This window comes from Centroberyx affinis, unplaced genomic scaffold (genome assembly GCF_046629955.1).
Source record: "Centroberyx affinis isolate AG114_WGS23_722 - 3 ecotype Tasmania unplaced genomic scaffold, CSIRO-AGI_Caff_v1 ptg000827l_1, whole genome shotgun sequence".
NCBI lineage: Eukaryota > Metazoa > Chordata > Actinopteri > Beryciformes > Berycidae > Centroberyx > Centroberyx affinis.
The window spans coordinates 140,754-160,121 of NW_027279426.1; the positions used below are offsets into that span (position 1 = coordinate 140,754).

At 40.8% G+C, this 19,368-nt stretch overlaps 1 protein-coding gene across 1 annotated transcript in view; it reads left to right on the forward strand.

Moving 5' to 3' along the window:
• Positions 1-822: 822 nt before the first annotated feature.
• glra4a (glycine receptor, alpha 4a) overlaps positions 823-19,368 on the forward strand; it is a 49,115-nt gene continuing 30,569 nt past the window's right edge. The window contains exon 1 of the mRNA XM_071520812.1: positions 823-890. Within this exon, the coding sequence (XP_071376913.1) occupies positions 823-890 (68 nt within the window). The remainder of the gene's footprint in view (positions 891-19,368) is intronic.

A 19,368-nucleotide genomic window follows, 5' to 3' on the forward strand; every position in this document is an offset into this window, starting at 1 on the left:
TTGTTGTGATGTTATTTATCTAAAAAAAAAAAAAAAAAAAAAAAAAGTTCAAAAAATTGTAAAGGACAGCAAGAGTCCAGACTTTCCATCCCTTTTGCACTAACCATGAACTATAGTTAATCCTATAATAAGTATACCATATGCCCTATAGGAATATTATAGTGACTTTTAGTTCCGGTCCTTTGATGCCAACCGCACGCGCACACACACACACACACTTTATGTTTCTGAAGAATGGGCTACCTCCTCTCTCTCACTTCATCCTCATGGTCTCCTCCCACATTTAATTTTCATTAAAACAAGGAAGAATGGAGAAGTCTCATACTCCACATCGCCCTCAACCAGTCTACTGTTATTTAGCTCACACCCTCCGAGCTACAATTAGCACTCCCTCCATTCCCCCCCACAATTGAAGCTAATTACGATTATCTGGCGGCCATCAAAACAAATGCTACTGTTCCTTTAAATCTTCGCCTATGTTTAATTGCTGGAGCGAGGAATTGGTCATACAGAGAAAAACGAGAAAAGAAAATAAACAGACAAAACCACTGAAAAAAATCAACACTCGCCTTCACACATGCTTACTAACACACTGACTAGTGGTGTCCAGCCGCCTGAAGCAGAGAGCCTGCTGTGGATGTGTACAGCCCTCTGGACTTGGTGGGAGGGGAACAAGTTTCCCCAAAGACAAGCTTGGATCACTCAGAGAGACGATGCCTTCCTCCTCTAGCCCAGTCTCACAAGCCGCTCAGTGGATTTGGTGATTCCTGAGATTATTTCTGCAAGTTATTCAACGGGACTGAGAGAGATTTGAGCCAGATAATGCTCCCACAGGTCATTAGGATTCTGTATGTCTTGTCTTTCTGCTTTTTCCAAGGAGGCTTTATCAGGTAAGGTATACTGTACTTATAGGCTGTTTGCTATTCTCAGTGTGTTTGTGCGAGTTGTTTTTATTGCTTGTCATCAACTTTTGGACCGTTACAGTCGACGCTACTGGCTGTAACATCACATTTGCCATTTTATACTTTTAGACTTGATCATAATAAATAGCGGAATCAATTGTCGGATCAATTTGTCAATAGGCGCAGCTCTGAAAATTAGCCATTGTGTGTTAATTTCAAATTATAATGGTAACTAAGGCAAAAGGAGCAGGAAAGATTTTAGGCTACCATTAACTAACTGGTCCCTTAAGGTTTTGCTGCCATAAATAAATTGTGATGAAATGGGGGGAAAATGGCATTTATCAAAATACGGTACCTGCGAGCACGCTTCAATATAAGACATTATTTTAGGATTCTACACACAGAGCAAAGTCTTCGGCTATCTCTCGTTCCCAACTATTATAAAGAAAAACCAAAAAAAACAATTTAATAATGGTCGCTGACAGGTGTCCAGCTCAGGTGTCTCTTTAGGAATGAGCCGACATCAAGTTAAGTACTAAACTTAACATGCACAAGTTAACTATGGCAATAATAGTAATAATGACCTCAAATTAATGTGTCAAACCCTGTGGCCTTAGAGCTCAAAGAAAACCTGTCCTTGTCCGAAACTACCTGTGGAATTCCCGTTTGAATCACCGGGCTTTATCGGTGACTTTTTGAGGTGACATAAGGCACGGTGCTACCGGTGTATGATATTCATGAGGAGCAATTAATTATTTACAAACAATTGGTGAGCAAACATCAAGTTCATTGCTTATTGACCTAAACCTGAGAGATGTCATGCATAATAAACGCCTGCATTCGTGATGTTTCCAAAAATGGCAAGAAAGGAGTACAATATGCATCGCACATGTGCAGCGCTGATTAATTATTGTATGAAAACAGGGCCAGGCTCCAGTCACTGTGTATTCAGAGTGTCTGGGGACAGACACAACAAAAACATTTCCCTCCCTCTTGCCTTTCTCTCCTTCCCTCATTCTCTCACTTAGTCTATCTCTGCCTCCTTCCTCTATCTCTTTCTCTCTCTTTATTTTCTTCCCTCGTTCTCTCACTCACTCAGACAATCTCTACCTCCTCCCTACCCTGCCCCATCCCAGCTCCCTCTCTCCTCTTTTTCTCCCATTCTCTCACAGACTATCTCTACCTCCCACCTTCCCCACCCCCCCTATCTTTCTTTCTCTCTCTTTCCCTCTCTCTCTGTGTGTGGCAAAAACTTTTTTTTTTTACAGTGAACACTTTCCTTATTTCATGCCCTGTCAACCTCAGGTGTGAGCGGGAGGGAATTAAGATCTGCATAATCCTGGAGCGGAGCAGAGCCATGACTCCGTGACTCCGTGAACCCAGGGGCTAGGAGTGCAGCTCTTAGCCTGGAGAGCAGTCAACTGACAGCACCTCCTCTGAGAAATTTGATGCTCTCTACCCGCCACATAGGGAGAGAGCGAGGAGCAGGGGAGAAGGGAAGGAAGGGATTGAGGAGAGGGAGGAGGAAAAGGGGGGAGAATGGGCAGAGAAGGTGGGAGTAAGGGGTCATGTGGATAGATAGGGTTAAAAGGGGTACAGGCAGGCAAAGACCGATGGAGGTGTTGAGAGGTGGAGGGCGAAAGGGGAATGGAGCAAACCGGGAGCGAGGGCTGGAGGAGGAGAGAAATGCGGAGGAGAAACTGAGGGGGTGATTCATTTAGCTGGAGGGGGCAGGGAGATTAGCAAACTGGAAGGCAGCGCTGGGAGACGGGGAGAAATGGTGCAGATAGGGAAGGGGAGATGAGATGGAGAGGGGATGGTGGGGGCGAGTGGCAGGAAGGGTTTGTTAGAGATTTGCAGGGGCGATTGTAATGTAAAAGCAATGCACAGGCTGGATCAGTATGATGGGTTTTGGACTGACTACTTTTTGACAGGCGGAAATTTAAATGAGAGCGAGGAATGAAAAGGGTAATGAATAACAAAGTTCATATCATAGTCTGAGAGAGTGATGGGTGAGGGGGTAGGTCATATGTGAGTGTGCGTGTGTGTGTGTGTGTGTGTGTGAGAGAGAGAGGGAGAGAGAGAGAGAGAGAGACTGTTGTCTTTGTTGCAACACTGAAGGCCTGTTTCACTTGAATGTCAGGAAGCCCAGAATCAGTCTGGTTGCCTAAAGCGGGCCTGCTACCTCGCATACTGGAGTTTTCTCAGCAGGTTTTAACTTTTTAAATGAGCCTGTTTTCTGCTTTTTGTCCTTCCACACCTGACCTTCCTTTGTTTACGAGTTCAGTGCTATGAGGGGTTTTTTTTGGATTGAAGTTCACCTTTTTCCTAGAGACAGAATTACAAGCTAAAGTAGCTCACTGAGCAGTTTTCGTTCAGTCTATAATGAGCTGATTTGCTGTTGTAGTGTTCACCTCAAATCGATGACACATGCCGGGCCCACCAGTAGGCGAGAGGCTCCACAGTGGATACACAAATTGTGCGAATGTATGCACATCATCTAGTCTAATGTGTATCTGTACGATGGCAAATTGAAAGTGAAGTGCGGCAAATTTCATTGAGGTGAAGGGCAGAGAATCGCACCAAGGATCCCTGCTCTCCTTGCCTCTGGTCAGAGAGAGTTCCTTCTGACTCACAGCTGAACAGATCAGAGAATAAATCTCATCACTCAACGCTTTAGAGCAGGGTCCGCATGAGTCTGATTACTGGGTGTCCTCCTACAGTGTGTGTGTGTGTGTGTGTGTGTGTGTGTGTGATAGAGTGAGAGAGAGTGAGTTGGGGAAGGCCTAGTATTTTCCACTCTCAACTGCTCCCATCACATGCCTCAGCGAGTGAGAAGAAGGGACGCGCGAGGGGAAATTAATTAAATATGTACTGTATACTCGAAATGGGGCATCGAGTCAAGATGATGACTCAACTTGATCATCAACTTCAAGTCCAGCACATCTTCTAAAAGTGGGTCAGTGGCTGAATTATGGAAATGAGAGATATGAGTGAAGTTTGTAGAGATGAACATGGGCAAAAAAAATGCATAAACTGAGCTAGGGATATCTGAGATGACAGGAAAAGTTTGTTTACTGAGAGAGTCTTTATTGCTGCATGCTGCCACATGCTCTGTTTCTCATTCCTGAACAAAAATATTTGGTTTTATATAGATGGCATTGTTTTTCTGTACAGTCACTAGGCTTACAAGAACAATTCACCCTAAAACACTGTTAGAAAAGCAGCTATTGGTGATGTACCTTGCATTTCTGGGCCCATTTTGTTGTTGTTTTGTTGTTTGGTGTATTTTTATTATTCCTATGGATAACTGGCCAGACGTAGACAACGTGACATCACATCGAGATATTTCCAGCACAGCTACAATGGAGTTTGACAGCAGAACATTTGTCACCGATCTAAAACATCAACGATTAAGGTCAAGTTTTGGTGTCAAGCGAGGTCATCTTTCTAGACTCATCATTTTGTACCGACGTTCACAGAAGAGGCAGAGATGCCCATTTCTCCACCTAGAGTATGACTAAATAGACCAGAATGTAATGCCACAACTTTTGAGTTTGGTTTTGAATCAGGACTGCGGCTGTGATCATGGACACGCCCCATTGTTCACAAACTAGTAGGCCAGCTAGCTGTATTTATATGCCCATATGCCAACAGGTTCATGCCCGTTGTCTGGGGCTTGTCGAAAGGCATTCTGGGAAACAGAGGAAATCAGTAACTGAAGTAGAAGTAGACAAAGCAGGTTGAGGGAAAGTCAACACAAAATAAATCCTGGAACGCACTGAACATCACAGATTGATGATGTATAGCAGTGTAAGAGTATCCAAAGGTGGATTTTTCTCTTAGACCACTCATCAAAAAATCAGCTCACTAGATCAGTGGCATGATCTACTGTATATTATTTCAAATATGTCAGGTGTTGCCTTTGTTTTAGATAATTGTTAGATAACAACCTATTTTGCTAAAACCATGGTTTCCCATCTAGAGTCTCTGAAGATTATCTCACGTTCTGTCAACTGTATTTTTGCATTGCGCAGGGGTTTATTCTTTGTGCTGCTCTTTATTCTCTTTTATATGATAATTCTAGGGAGACAGAAATACTATCAGGTTTCCTATGGCTTTGACAGTTGCTCTTATAATGTTGTTGATCTAGGATTTGAAGCTTATTCCACTGTTGTACTCATTGTTAGCCACTCTGGATGGAGCATCAGAAATTTAAATGCAAAAGAAGAAGAAAGGTTAAGAGAGGCATTGCTCTAAAGAACTCAGACTAGGCCAATATGTGCTTAAAATGCTTGTACCGTTTTAATTACTAATATCAAAACGGTGGGATTTTCTTTTTAACTCAGTTCTAAGAAACACCTGTTTAACTGCAGAAAAACAAATTTCTCAGAGGAAACATTCTGGACTGAAGTAAACACTCATTAGCCAAGTCAGACTTCAAAAGCTCAGTCCTTAAGAGAGGACACAATCTTTCTGTGATAGCTTTTAATTAAATTCTGATGGCAGTCCCGGCTGGTATAGAAGCATCCGTAACAGCAAAGTAATGTCTGGAGGCTAGTAAACAGTGAAGGGAAGGGGACTGCAAGGAGTGTGTACCTTCACTTTGAATGAATCATAATCCAACTGGAGCAGAAAAATGTGGAATTGCCCTTACAAAAAAAAGTCACAGGTGAAAACCCACATGTGAATTCAAGGCACATGTGCTTTGTGGACACATGTTGGTTTTCATATTTGAACATGTGAAAATTCCCATTTCCCTTGTGAGAATTACATTTTCAACTAGAAGGGCACTCGGAGAGCGCAAACCTCCACCAAGGTTCGTGCTATTATTGCTTGTTCGTGAGTCGGATCCGGATCCGCTCCAAAATTTAATGGGCTCTTCCTTGGCCCATGCTACACCCTTCCACGAAGTTTCATGAAAATCGGGCCAGTAGTTTTTCTGTAATCCTACTAACAGACAAACAAACAAACGCCACCGAAAACATAACCTCCTTGGCGGAGGTAATTATGAATTGTGTCTGCATGTGATATTAAGTTTTCACAGGTGAAACAACTATTGTCATGTAATGACAGGTGAAAACGTGAAAATAAAATGCTCACGTGTGGGGAAAAAAAACCCACCTTTGACCTATGAATTGAAGTAAGTAAAAGCTGTCACATGATATCAGATTATGTGAAGAAATCCACATCACACACCAACCTGTGTCCAAAAATACATGTGCTTTGAATTGACGTGGGTTGTTCACACGAATGGAAAAAAAGCAGTAATTGCATGTAACAGAGACAAAATTTTGCCTTGAATTATTCTGTCACAGACACTTTGGGAGCTCTCTTGTCCTTGCCAAAAACCCTGGAAATCCCCACACACTTGGCTGACACACAGAGTAGAGCAATGAGGGGTGCTGACGAAAAAGCAAGTGTGAAAGGAGGACAGATGGGATGTTCACGTGAGTTAATGACTAAAAACTGAGAGCCAAGTTGGAGACAAGAGTCAAACAGACGGTTTGCTCTCCACAGCCAGCGCCACCTCGAAGTTTGAGGATAGACTCATGCGTGGAATATAAAGACAAAGGATACAAAGGAAATTTAATTGAGATAAAAACAAAGGATTCATGTTTTTTCACCGGTAAACCTTAAATGCCATTGGGAATATATTAAAGGCTTAATTTTCGCTAGGTATAAAAATTACTTGTAGTCATTTATTGTGCTCATTGTCAGTGCGTAGCAATGTCTGGCTCTTTTTACCACTGGTTCATCTTTGTTCCATAACCTGCTATGAAGCCAGACAAAAGTCACTGCACACACTTCTAAAAATATTTGTCAGGTCACTTGAGCAACTTTCAATAACAAAGGGGTTAATAAGCACAAATACTTGGACACACAGTCTAAGCCAAAAACCCTGACTAGAAAGCAGTGTCTGACACAAATCTGTCTAGTGCTTCAGTGGGCATTAGATTTGCGTTTGGATATATGGTGGAGGTGACAGCTTACTGATGGTCTCTAACAGCCAGCCAGCGTCCTGAGTGCTGGGCTGACACCTCCAGCCGGAGAGATGTGACTGATGATTCTCTACCCGTTTGACCCAACACCGCATATATGACACTTCCCTGTTTCTGTGAGATTAAATGCGCATAACAACCTCCTTTTCCCACATATGAAGGCAGCATAACTTCCTCTTGAGATGTTGAGACTGATGAGACTCGGTGAGTGTGAACGGTTATTTACGTTGGTCCAGTCAAATACAGATTGTCAGCCCTGAGTGATGCCACGAAGGGCTCCAAATCAAAACGGCTTGTATAATCACATGATTTTTAGATAAGGAAACTATGGTAAGGCTGGAGGAGTTTCAGATTTCGTATTTTCTCGGCTATTAGATGCAATGACCAAACTCCTTACATATGGAAGGGCAAGGAAAAAACAGTTTTGTACAATACTGAACCTTTTAAATCTCTAATCATTGGAGTCTTATACAATTACAATTCCCCATCCTTTTTTCAATTTTTTTTTTTTTTATTGTTAATATTGTGTACAATATTCAATGTTACAATATTACAGTATTACAAGGTACATCGCAGTTGTACAAACTATTGTTAGTGTTAGGACAAGTCATAGCACTATACGAACAACCAGAAATAAATAAATAAATCACAATAATTCAAAGTAAGTATGCACTTCATGTTCATGCAAATGCCCAACAATTCTATCTGTTGTTGCTCTTGAGCAGAGGCCCTGCACCCCAATATTGTCACATTTCCATCCGTGCCAAAATGTACAATGTTTCTCTCTGTGTATCATAGACCATGTTACCACCCCAAATCCAACGTAGTCCCTCGGAAATACATAGGCTTCCATGTGAATAGGAGATTACTATTAACTCCTAAATAAATAACTCTCAGGGTACAGGACCTCTGCCCAGCAGCAGCAAGCCTACCATGTTTGAGACTTATTGCAATTTTACATGATGCCAAAAATGGTTTCCTTCATTTTTCCATTACCATTGATCTCGAACATTTCCAATTGCGTAATATCATCCTAGCTGCTGTAATATTACCAATCATTATAAGGGTGAATTCATTATTGGTAACGTTTGGTATAACTGTCCTGTCCCCTAAAAGACATAATCATGGATGTAGAGGCAATGCTGATCCCAGCCATTTCTCCAAGGTTCCCAGCATCTTACACCAAAATGTGCAAACCAAAGAACACTCCCAAATCATATGTAAAAATGTACCTGTGTCCTTTTGACATTTCCAACATAAATCGTTAGTTACTAGTCCAGTTCTGTAGAGCCTAGATGGTGTCCAATAATATCTATGTACTATCTTGTAATGGATGAATTTTCCTCTGATTTCTTTAATATTTTTCCCAGTATTTGACAGAATTCCTAACCAATCATTATTCTTAATATTACACCCAAGATCTTTCTGCCATATTATTCTGAGGTTATTACATGAATCTCCAAATAACTGATTACATTTTCTGTAGAAAACCAATGCTTTTTGGGATTCACGTGGTAATTTTAAGTACTCCAACAAAAACATTTCCTCATTGAGGTTAAAATTAAACTTACTACTAATACAACTCCGTATTTGTAGGTATTTCCAAAAGTTTCCTTTGCCTTCAAACTTTTATTTCTTCATTAAATCAGAATATCAATAAATACCCCATTCACATACAAGTCACCTACAGTATTAACCCCTTTGGACTGCCACTGTTTCCAATACACCATTTTTTTCCCTATCCGTATTTCTGGATTGTGCCAAAGTGAGGCATAGGATTATTTAAAGAGAGATATTTTGCCTATTTTATGAATTTTACTCCAAATCTCCCTTGAGTGGGATAAGACAGGGTTTGAGTTTGACTTTAACTGATTTCCTGAACGCTGAGAAAACATCAATAGCGCGATATGGCAATAACAACTTTTGCTCTATAGTTACCCAGTCCATCCGTAAATCCTCTCCACAACAATGTTTGCCCAGTTTAGCTATTTCGAAAGATGTGTTATACATCCTCACATCTGGTAATCCAAGGCCTCCCCTTTCCCTTGGAGAACACATTTTACTCATTTTAATTCTGGGCCTCTTTCCTTCCCAAAGGAAATCCTTGATAATCTTATTGTATTGGTTGAAAACAAGATCTGGTATAGTCATCTGTAACATCATTGACAAATAGTTAAATTGAGGCACTACCACTTAGGGTTGGGTATCGTTTGGATTTTAACGATTCTGATTCCAATTCCGATTCTGCTTATCGATTCCGGTTCTTAACGATTCTCGATTACAATTCTTTGAGGGGCAGGGTCAAAACATGCTTATTTCACAGAAAAAACTGAAGAAAGGTATGTATGTTGTCTGTCTCCGGAGCTGTATGTGTGTGCGTACAGTTCAATCCTACCGCACTTGAAGTTGGTGTGGAATACGTGTTCCTTAGTTCACAGTCTTCTTACTGCAGGCATAACTCAATGGAGTTTAACGTAGCGAAATTAGCATCACGGCTAGCGGACTTTTAGATCGCTAACGCTTTTAGCATAACTAGACTAAACTGCATAACTAAGAAACAGGAAACTTCTTCTTCTTTGTTGGTTTTACTGGCGGACTACAAATCAAAGGTGCATGCCACCACCACGGAAACTGAAACTAGCGCGAGTGAAATCTGTTTAGGAACCGATAAGCAGAATCGAAATTAAAATGTCTTAATGATTCCTTTGGAATCGGAATTTTGGAACCGGTTCTAATTTGGAACCGGTTCTCGATGCCCAACCCTACTACCACCATCTTAATTGTTTTTCCCCATAAGGAGAGCCTTAGTTTTTTCCATTTATCCAAATTGATTTTTATTTTGTTTATTAGAGGTTCAAAATTCAACATCATCATTTCATCCAAATTTTGGCTTAATTTAATTCCTAGATATTTCATCCCAAAATTGAAATTAGTTACTGTATTTGAAAATTTGGATACTGGCATAGCCTCAGATTTACTCCAATTGATTTTGATTTTGAATATGACTGGATGGTATCCATTAATGAGGGTATAGAGTTTAATGGGTCCCTAGACAGTAATAAGATATCATCAGCATATAACATTAATTTGTGTTCCTTCCCCCCTCCTTCTACTCCTTTAATTCTCAAATTTGCTCTTATCGCAATTGCTAAGGGTTCTAGAACAATGGTGAAGAGTAATGGGGAGAGAGAACTTCCTTGGGGAGTTCCTCTTGATGTATTAAAAAATGATTAAATTATACCATTTGTTATTACAGCAGCCTTTGGGTTTTTATAAAGTATCGAAATCCATGTTTTAAAGCTATAGGGCCAAATCCAAAATATGACAGGGCAGTGGTTAGGAAACTCCACTCAACCCTATCAAAAGCCTTTTCAGCGTCCAGGGAAACAGCGGCGATTTGGAATTTGTCTGAAGAGTTTGTCGACATTAAGTGTAACAGTCGTCTCATGTTGTCAGCAGATGATCTTCCCTTAATGAAGCCTACCTGATCAGTGTGAATTATGCTTGGCAAGACATTTTCTAAGCGTGAAGCTAATATTTTAGTTAATATTTTACAATCTACATTAATGAGACTGATTGGTCTAAAATTAGAGGGTTCAGTTATGTCTCTGTCTTTTTTAGGGATCAATGTTATCAGTACCTCATTAAATGTGTTGGGTAGAAATACAGTTTTGAATGCCTCTAAATATACTTCGTTCAATATAGGAGAAATTATGTCATTGCCATCTACACCTTGTGATTTCCCTACTTTCATTGACATTATGGCAACCCTGATTTCATCCTGTGTAACTGGAGTATCCAAGAATCTGACCTGTTCTGGTGACAAGTTAGGCATATCTATATTAGAGAAAAAATGTTGCAACTGCTCTTGTTCAGGGCTAATTGAAGATGTATATAAATGATCATAAAACTGTTGGAAAACCTTGTTTATCTCCTTTGATGAGTATACCAATGAATCCCCCTTCTTTATTGCCAGAATAATATTAGAAGCATTCTGTTCTTTCAACTGTCGAGCAAGGAGTCTACCAGCTTTTTCGCCCTCTTCATAGTAGTTTGTTCTCAATCTAAATAATGCATATTCTGCTTTTGTATTATATATATTATGCAATTCAATTTGTGCAATCATTTTCCCTCTTATATATGCCTTGGAGGCTTCCCATACTATAGATAACTTTTCTGTAGTCCTCAGCCAACATTCTGCTAAAGGTGTCATCCTGTAATAGTATGGTATTCATCCTCCATCTTCTTTTCCTACTTGTTTCTGCATTTAAATTAATATAAAGTTCTACAGGCACGTGGTCTGACAATGCAATTGCACCAATTTTACAGTCTACTACCTGTTCAATCAGAGAGTTTGATATTAGAAAAAAGTCTACTCTTGAGACTTGTGACAATGAGAATAAAATGTATATTCCCTTTCACATGGATTCACCAACCTCCAAATATCAACTAAACCCATATCCTCTATTAACATGTGGATAGCTGTCCTGTCCCTTGGTACTGGTGATATCCTATATTTACTTTTATCAAGAGCAGCATCCACCACTTGATTAAAGTCGCCTGCTAATATTATTTGTCCCTCCATGTTTCCCAGAGTACTGTTTATCTTATTGATAAAATCAGAATCCTCTTTATTTGGTGCGTATATATTGCACAACACTACTTTAATACCATTGATAAGGGCTTCAATACAAATAATCCTTCCCACGTTATCTCTAAATTCTAAAAAACAAAACAATATTCAAAACAAACAAACAAACAAAATACTTAATTTTTGTCCGTAAGGCCACAAGTCAGCTTACCAACCTACTTGGTCAGCTGTAGTAGAGCAGCACACTGTCCAATGGGCCTGAACCCACCAAGCCTACATGACATATCCACATTAGTTGTTCTTATGTTCAGTTTGTGTACAGTTATTCTTTGCAGCCCAATGCTCCCGAATGAAGTTCTCCACCTCTGTATTAACCTTAAAACTTTTGTTCTTCCCGTTCCATGTGAAACGGAGAGTTGCTGGATATGCAAGTGTGTATCTCACGTTGATCTTCTGAAGCATTTTCTGTGCAGATGCAAATGTTTTAGGTCTTTGGGCCAACTCTCTGGACAGATCCGGAAAGAAGGAGAGTTTGCAGCCTTCCCATTCAATGTAATTTTTTTCTTTGGCCATTTGTAGCACTTTCTCCCTCGCCGATGATCACAGAAATCAAATTAGTACCAGCCTAGGTGGTTGATCCTTATCTGGTCACGGGGCTGGTGCGCGGTGTGCCCTCTCTATCTCAAATTCTCCTTCCACCTCAATGCCTAGTCCCTCTGTCAGTATGTTTTGCACACACTTAGTCATTCCTCCCGCTTCTATACCTTCTTTCCGTCCAATCAATCTGACGTTGTTGCGCCAGCTCCTGTTCTCTAAATCCTCGATGCAATTCCATAGTATCTCCATTCCTTTGTCATTTTGTTCACCGTCACTCATCAGCTGTGATATTACCAGGAAGAGAAATGGTTTCTCTCCCTGTCTTGTCTCTTCCCACACTAAACTGTGCGTGTGTGGCGGAGTGACACATATCTGCTGCTAGCTGAAATCAAAACCCTGAGCCACTGAATAATAAAAGCATCATGAAGTGTAACTGATGCGGATGAGCTCAGTGTAAACTTTTAATCTCTGCAGATACTCCCTAGTAACCAGCTAGCGCTCAGCTGGAAGGCCATTAAAATACAACATTGTCAACTGGTCATGGAATGAGCCGCTGCAGCCTTGGAGGCAGCAGAGCATGCACTCACAGAGGCTCAAATCAAATGTGTGTTCACTTGCCTCACACACATCCAGCCTAAATCTAAGTTATCCCATAGGTAAAAGAAAGCATTGACTCTGTTTTATCACCACATGCCCACAAATGTTGTCCTGTGTGTGTGAGCTGTGCTGCAACTAGACTTAATCCAAGATTAACAGAATAAGTAGGGAAGGGAGAGAGACAGAGTGATGTAGCTCTTTCCAAAGGCAAAGTTTCATCTAATTACATAGTGAGAAAGGTGAGAAATGTAGGGAAGACAGGTTCAAATGCAGTTTAAGTGAGATTGTCTTGCTACTTCACACAAATGCTCACCACAACATTTCATATGGGCAAAATCCCTCTCTATATGTCATACAGACCAAGACATGAGTTCAGAAGATCAGGAAAATGACCCTCTTCCATATATAGCTTACAAAATATGTGACACATTGGTAAGTTAATGCTACTTAAGTGGATCTCCTACTCTCTCCTTCTCTGGCCCTGGCAGATTAAAATGGCCACTTATTGACTGGAACAGCACTTTGGCTCTGAGGTTCATCGTTGTAGGTCATTATGTTCTCTGCAATTAGGAACATGAAGTGGGACCCATTATAAAACCCTCCATCATGTCATTAAGTCTGACCATACAGTTCATGCTGATTAAACTTCACTTTGGGAGGAAAGGAAATGTCTGGCCTAAGAAAACCGAGCCTCACAATACATAGCTGAACAAAAAGAAACAGTTGGCAATGGAGTCAAACTGTGGCTCTGCTTTGTAACTGAATCAAAATCTCATTAACTGAACACCATTCAGAATGACCATAGTGCAATTACTCGGTAATTACACAGAAGCTGTAATTTATCAGCCAAATATGGCAAGCTAGTGCCAGCAGAGGTAGAGCAAAAAAAACACTTAAATCGTTAACTCAAGTAAAACTTACACATCAACCTAACTCACCGTCTTGAGTTTTGATTACTGCTATAGCTGTTTTATGACAATTCAATTGTAATTTGCTATTAATTAATTAGTTATTAATTACCAATGTACAATACTGTGCAATTAACTAATTTAAGGCACTTATATGGATTTGATGGCAATCATGTGATATGACAGGAGCCAGTTCAGGTGCAGTCATACTAAATCTGACCAGGGATCAGAAGTAAAAGACAGAGAGAAGTGAAATAAGCAGCTTGACTCCTATGGACTAAGTGAGAAGTCGTCAGATCGGTGTGTGTTTAATGCAGAATTGGTTAAACATGGATTGGGCAAAATCAGTGAGAGGATTCTGAATCCATCTTTAAGCTGTTAATGGAGGTTGGCTCAGATACTTCATATCTGACATGGCAGTTTTGTAGAAAAAATAAATAAATAAGGTACAGTATTTAGGAAAAGTTGGAATGAAAGAGGAGGTGTTAGCTCATATTGCATTCTTTGCAACTGTGTGCTTACTTGAGTCACTGAAGACAGTAAATTCATCTGACTGTGTATCGCCACAGTACACTGATTAAAGAGCCATCATGTGGCTCATGCATATGTGACACTATCAGCGATGGCACATAGCATGATACCAAGGTCACTCAGATTAGGAAACGGAGGACTAGCTGGAGTGAAGGTAAAAGCCAAAACAACAAACAAATTTCTCCTTTTTCTCTTTTCCTTCCTCCTTTTCCAGCCTTTTTCACGCATGACCAGCGAAGCAGAATTTCTTGAGAAGGGGGGCGGGGGGGATCGTTGAGGGGGATTACAACTGTGCTCGTCAGATAACACAATGGCAGTGCGCAGGCCGCTCCTCTCCAGCAGCATGAAATGAGAGTGAGCCATGCTGGGATACGATGCGGGAGCCTGTGTAATTCCTCCACACGCTGTCTGGCGTCAAGGCACCCCTTGACTCCCGCCCACTACTGGAAGAAGCAAATTAAATCCAATAGCACTAATCACAGTTTCACCACCGCTAAGTAAAATAAGGCCTGACTTGTGTGCTGACCTCCATGGGTTGCCTAGTGTAAGAGGCAGAGTAGCTGCGGTATTAAATGTTTATCTTATTGACATTCTGCTCACTCCTCTGTTACAATAAGAAAACCAATGGGGTCTCCAATAATCAGTTTCCATAGAGATAGGGCTGTATTGATTAAATGGGTGTTGGTGTCCATTATCCAAGACTTTGTGATAGCATTGGTGTGTTGGCCATTAGTGGCCTACAGGTGATAATCTTTTATAAGCAGGGAGATGCTTTTTCAAGGGTAAAACACCACAGATCGAGTATCTCCACAAACCCAATGCACTCTGACCTCAGGTTCACTAGCAGATTCTCTTTTCCCCACATTAGTGAGATGACTAGTTGTCCTTGAGGGGGGAAGTGCAGTATTAAACTGTAATGTTATTGTGATGTGTTCAATTTGAGGAGACATGACAGTAGCCTGTATAAATTGCTGAATGAAAGCTTTTCTTAGTGTGAAATCTCAAAGGGGAATACTACAGAGTTTTAGCTTTGAAATGTGTTGTTCCTATGCCCTAGGACATTGTGGGTTGTATTGGTGTACAGCTCCACAGAGAGAATAATTCGGAAAGGATGGAACTGTGACTGTGACAGCACCAAGGATGTTTTCTGGGGATCATTGCTTTCTCCACTTTAGAACTAGCAGCACTCCTGTAATATAAACCCCATTTGGATGTAAAAGTTTAGACATTCTGGCTGTCTGCAAAGTCTCATTCTCTCAGTCACTTTCAATTTAGTATTTTCAGGGCAGGCGGAATATCAGTGTGACATCAGTTGCTTCTTGGGTTTTTAGCTTTGAGAGAGATATCCATGTTCCAAAATGCTGTTTGGGCTGTTGTAGATTATAGAAATAATGTGGGAATTGACTTGACACACAATAAAGAAAATTCAATACAGATCTGGTAGAACATAGTACTGGTAAACCAAATTAACAAAGCTAGAGAGCTCATTCAATTACAGAGCACATTTCCTGGACAGGAAATGTGGGTTATTTGAGACCAAAAAAGTATTGTCCTTGTACAAAAAGGTTGCGTTGTGCTGTCTTACTTTGTTAAATGCAGTTATGTTTGGTGTTGTGTTATATATACTATTACTAATGGTTTCAACACAGGGGAAAATATCTGGGGCGAAAGTTGACACCTTTGTTTTGCACTTCTGTTTGTAACATGGATGGAAAAAGCATATTAACCAAGTACATATCAATATGACAGGTTGCGCACAATGGGCCTCATGCAAGAACCACTCATATGAACAGATTCGTTCTTAAATCACTTGTACGAGCGATGGTAAGACTTTACAATAAGGGTACACTAAGGTTAGTTAATGCTTATTAAGCATTAACTAACCCTTAATTAATGTACCCTTATTGTAAAGTGTTACCCGAGCGATTTAAGAGAACTTGCCGCATTCACCAATTTTCTCGTATTTAGAATTTTCTCTTAGGTACGAACAAAATTTAAGAGTGGTCCAGACCTGTCGTACGAGTCACGTACAATCCTGCCGTTCTCCAAAGCAAAAAAAAACCTTTGTTGTTGACTAATGGATTGTATCTCTGTCACTTTGAAGAAATGTTGAGTTTGAATATATAAATTACACTGTAAAGAAATGTATAATCATGTTGAGATTAACCAGTACAGTGGTTATAGTCATAGGAAAAATAGCAAGGGAGCACTGTTGGCTTTTTCAAAAGAAGGTAGTGCGTAATTTATTTTACCAGAGCTGCAATAAATCTCACGAGTATCCATGTGGGTTACATAGTAGCCTATAAGTGTGTTCAATACAAAGACAAAACATTAAACACTAATTTGCCAGGTTATTTGACAAACATTCAGATAAGACAAAGGCAAGGTTAGATTTATCTCCCTCTATAATGTATTTCCCCCAATACAAATTGGGGGAAATACATTATAGAGGGAGATAAATCTGATTTCTAGGCTATTTTACTCCAGTTGATTACGTTAATGTAGGTGCAAGTGAATCTAAACTTTACAAAGAGAAATGGCTTTAGGTCTTACCAGGTTGAGATGCAAGTCGCTGTCCAGGGCGACATCGCTGAACACCTGACACTGCTATATCGGCAATTATGGCAGGTATAGGCCTATTCTTTCATCAGTCTGTGTAATGGAGAATTCCTCCTGGCCCCCTCCTGTTACAGTCTTGGATCGCCTTGCTTATTGCATCTAATTTCATGTCAAGCCATTTCTTTTTTTTTATTTCTGTGACGGTGCCCTAACGACAAATCACTATAGTGCTATAATATTCTATAATACCCCGATATGGACTTAGAGTGTCTGTGGTACTCAACAGTGAGTTTATAGTGACTGTGACTTTATGGTATTTTTGTCTTCTGTAGTATCACTATAATATTCCTATAGGGAATTATAGCTTTGTTGGGATATTTATTTAGTATTCATCTAAAATGTATATAATAGAGTTGTTTTTCGTAAAGGAACGCACAACAGACAACACTGCATTAACAGCACAAGTTATTTTTTCCCATTCCTTGGCTTTAGCAGGGCCTTTGATTCCACTATTGAATTATATTAAATATCATATGCTTTGGTTGACTTATTTCTGATAGTAGGACTTCAGTCTCAGAGCTGGTAGACTTCTTCTTAGTCCTCCGTGTCATTTTTATGAATGAAGCTTCCCGACATATGGGCCAGACGCATAACCTTATATGGCATTATTGGGCTGTCAATTATGCAAATTCACAATTCTTATGAACGTGCGTTCATTTAGAACAGGTGCCATTCATGATGTTTACGCAGGTCATTTACGACAGTTTTCTGAAGATACGAGCGTTTGGTGAATCTGACGTGGCACACTCGTACAAGTCATGAAAAAAGTACGAGAAATTTAAGATAAGAATACGAAAATGTTCTTGCATGAGGCCCAATATGTGGCAAATTTCAGACCCGTGTTTGACTGTCTGAGTCATACGTGGGGATGTTAAACTATTAGATACTGTCTATAACCTTTAATTGTTATTAACTCTGCCTGTAGAAAGCCTACGTGTTCCCTTTCCTCCATTAGGGAGGCACACTCCATTAGACATGCTTGGCCATACTGCCCATGGTTATCTCAGCCCACACACTAGGCCCAGAGCTTCCTAACCATCCATAACATGGCCGGAGACACATCTCTTTATCGGCTTGAACAGACACCGTTTGGGCTCCTAATGTTCGTCCTTGTATTCCCTCTCTCACCTTGATGTCTGACCACTGAGACTCCCTCCATTTGTCTGTGTCCCCACAAGACGCCCACATTGTTTCCTGAAATCAGGTGTCTGAATCCCACGGTCCTCGAGAAATGTTTGCTTTTCAATAAATGGGTGGCACGCTCAATAAACATGTGTCAGATGGACACTGCTTGTGGCACTGGGTTATGCTTCTGCTATTTCTTCCACAAGAGATTTCTGAGGCAAATACTTTGTCTTCACAGTTGGTTACCTTTGCATTGTCTCTCTGCAGTCTAGGACATATTTCAATCACAAAAACATTCCATTTACACTAACATCTAAAAAGAGTTGCCTCCCTCATGCAGATCACTGACTCCCAAGAGTCATTAAATCCACCTGATAGGAGGTCATGGGGAAAGCACAACGTATGTAAAACAGGATTAGTTCCTAGTCTGTCTGAACTTGTTTATGCTTAACAGGCTAAAGGCGAACCATAGCCATATGCCTTTGTTCTCTGTACAAATTGCATGACATGCACTGCCATGATGTGTGTCCAGCACACCAAGGGGATGATTTGTGAATAAGACATCACTCTAGAAAAAGCGCACAAAGCAAATGGAGCAGTGCCTGAGCTGGGCCTTGAGGCTATGTCAAGGAGCCAATGTTTGTCCTGCCTCTGAGTTTTCCACTTCTACTAAAAAGAAAACATGAGGACACATAACTTTATAACCATCAACCATATTTTAAATCAACTTTGCACTGTCACAGCTTTGTGCACCCAAACTTAATCAGCAGTATGATAATAACACCATGACAATGTAATTATTCAGTCAGACTGCAGTTAAAGCCTCCCTAGCGTTTTGTTGCATGGGTTGCATTGGTGTAATTCCAATTAGAGGGTGAGTTTGCGAGAACTGTCAGTGGGCTGTGCGGCATGCTGAGATCCATGTGTCTAGTGCTATCAAGCTGAGAGGGAGATATGGAATCCTTAGTCCTCTGCACTGGCTAAATAGTTTATACCATGATTCCCCTAAGCACTGCACACAGCAAAAAGAATTGCACATGAACAAATGAAAAAACAATGCACAAACACACACACAGAGCCTGGCTCTTATAGAGGTGCGCCTTCCAAGCACCTAAAAACCATCCATCCATCCATTTTCTAGTCGCTTGTCCGGGTCAGAGTCGGGGGGGCAACAGGGCGAGCAGAGCAGCCCAGACGTCCTTTTCCCCAGCAACTTCCTCCAGCTTCTCCTGGGGATCTCCAATGCTCCCAGGCCAGCTGGAAGATGTAGTTCCTTCAGCGTGTCTTGGGTCTATACCCCGAGGTCTCCTCCCAGTCGGTTGTGCCTGGAATACCTCCAGGCATCTGGGGAAGGAACCTTATCAGGTGCCTGAACCACCTTAACTGGCTCTGCTCAATGTGGAGGAGCAGTGGCTCAATACTGAGGTTCTCTCGGATCACTGAACTCCTCACCCTATCACGCAGTGTGAGGCCAGACGCCCTGCGGAGGAACATCA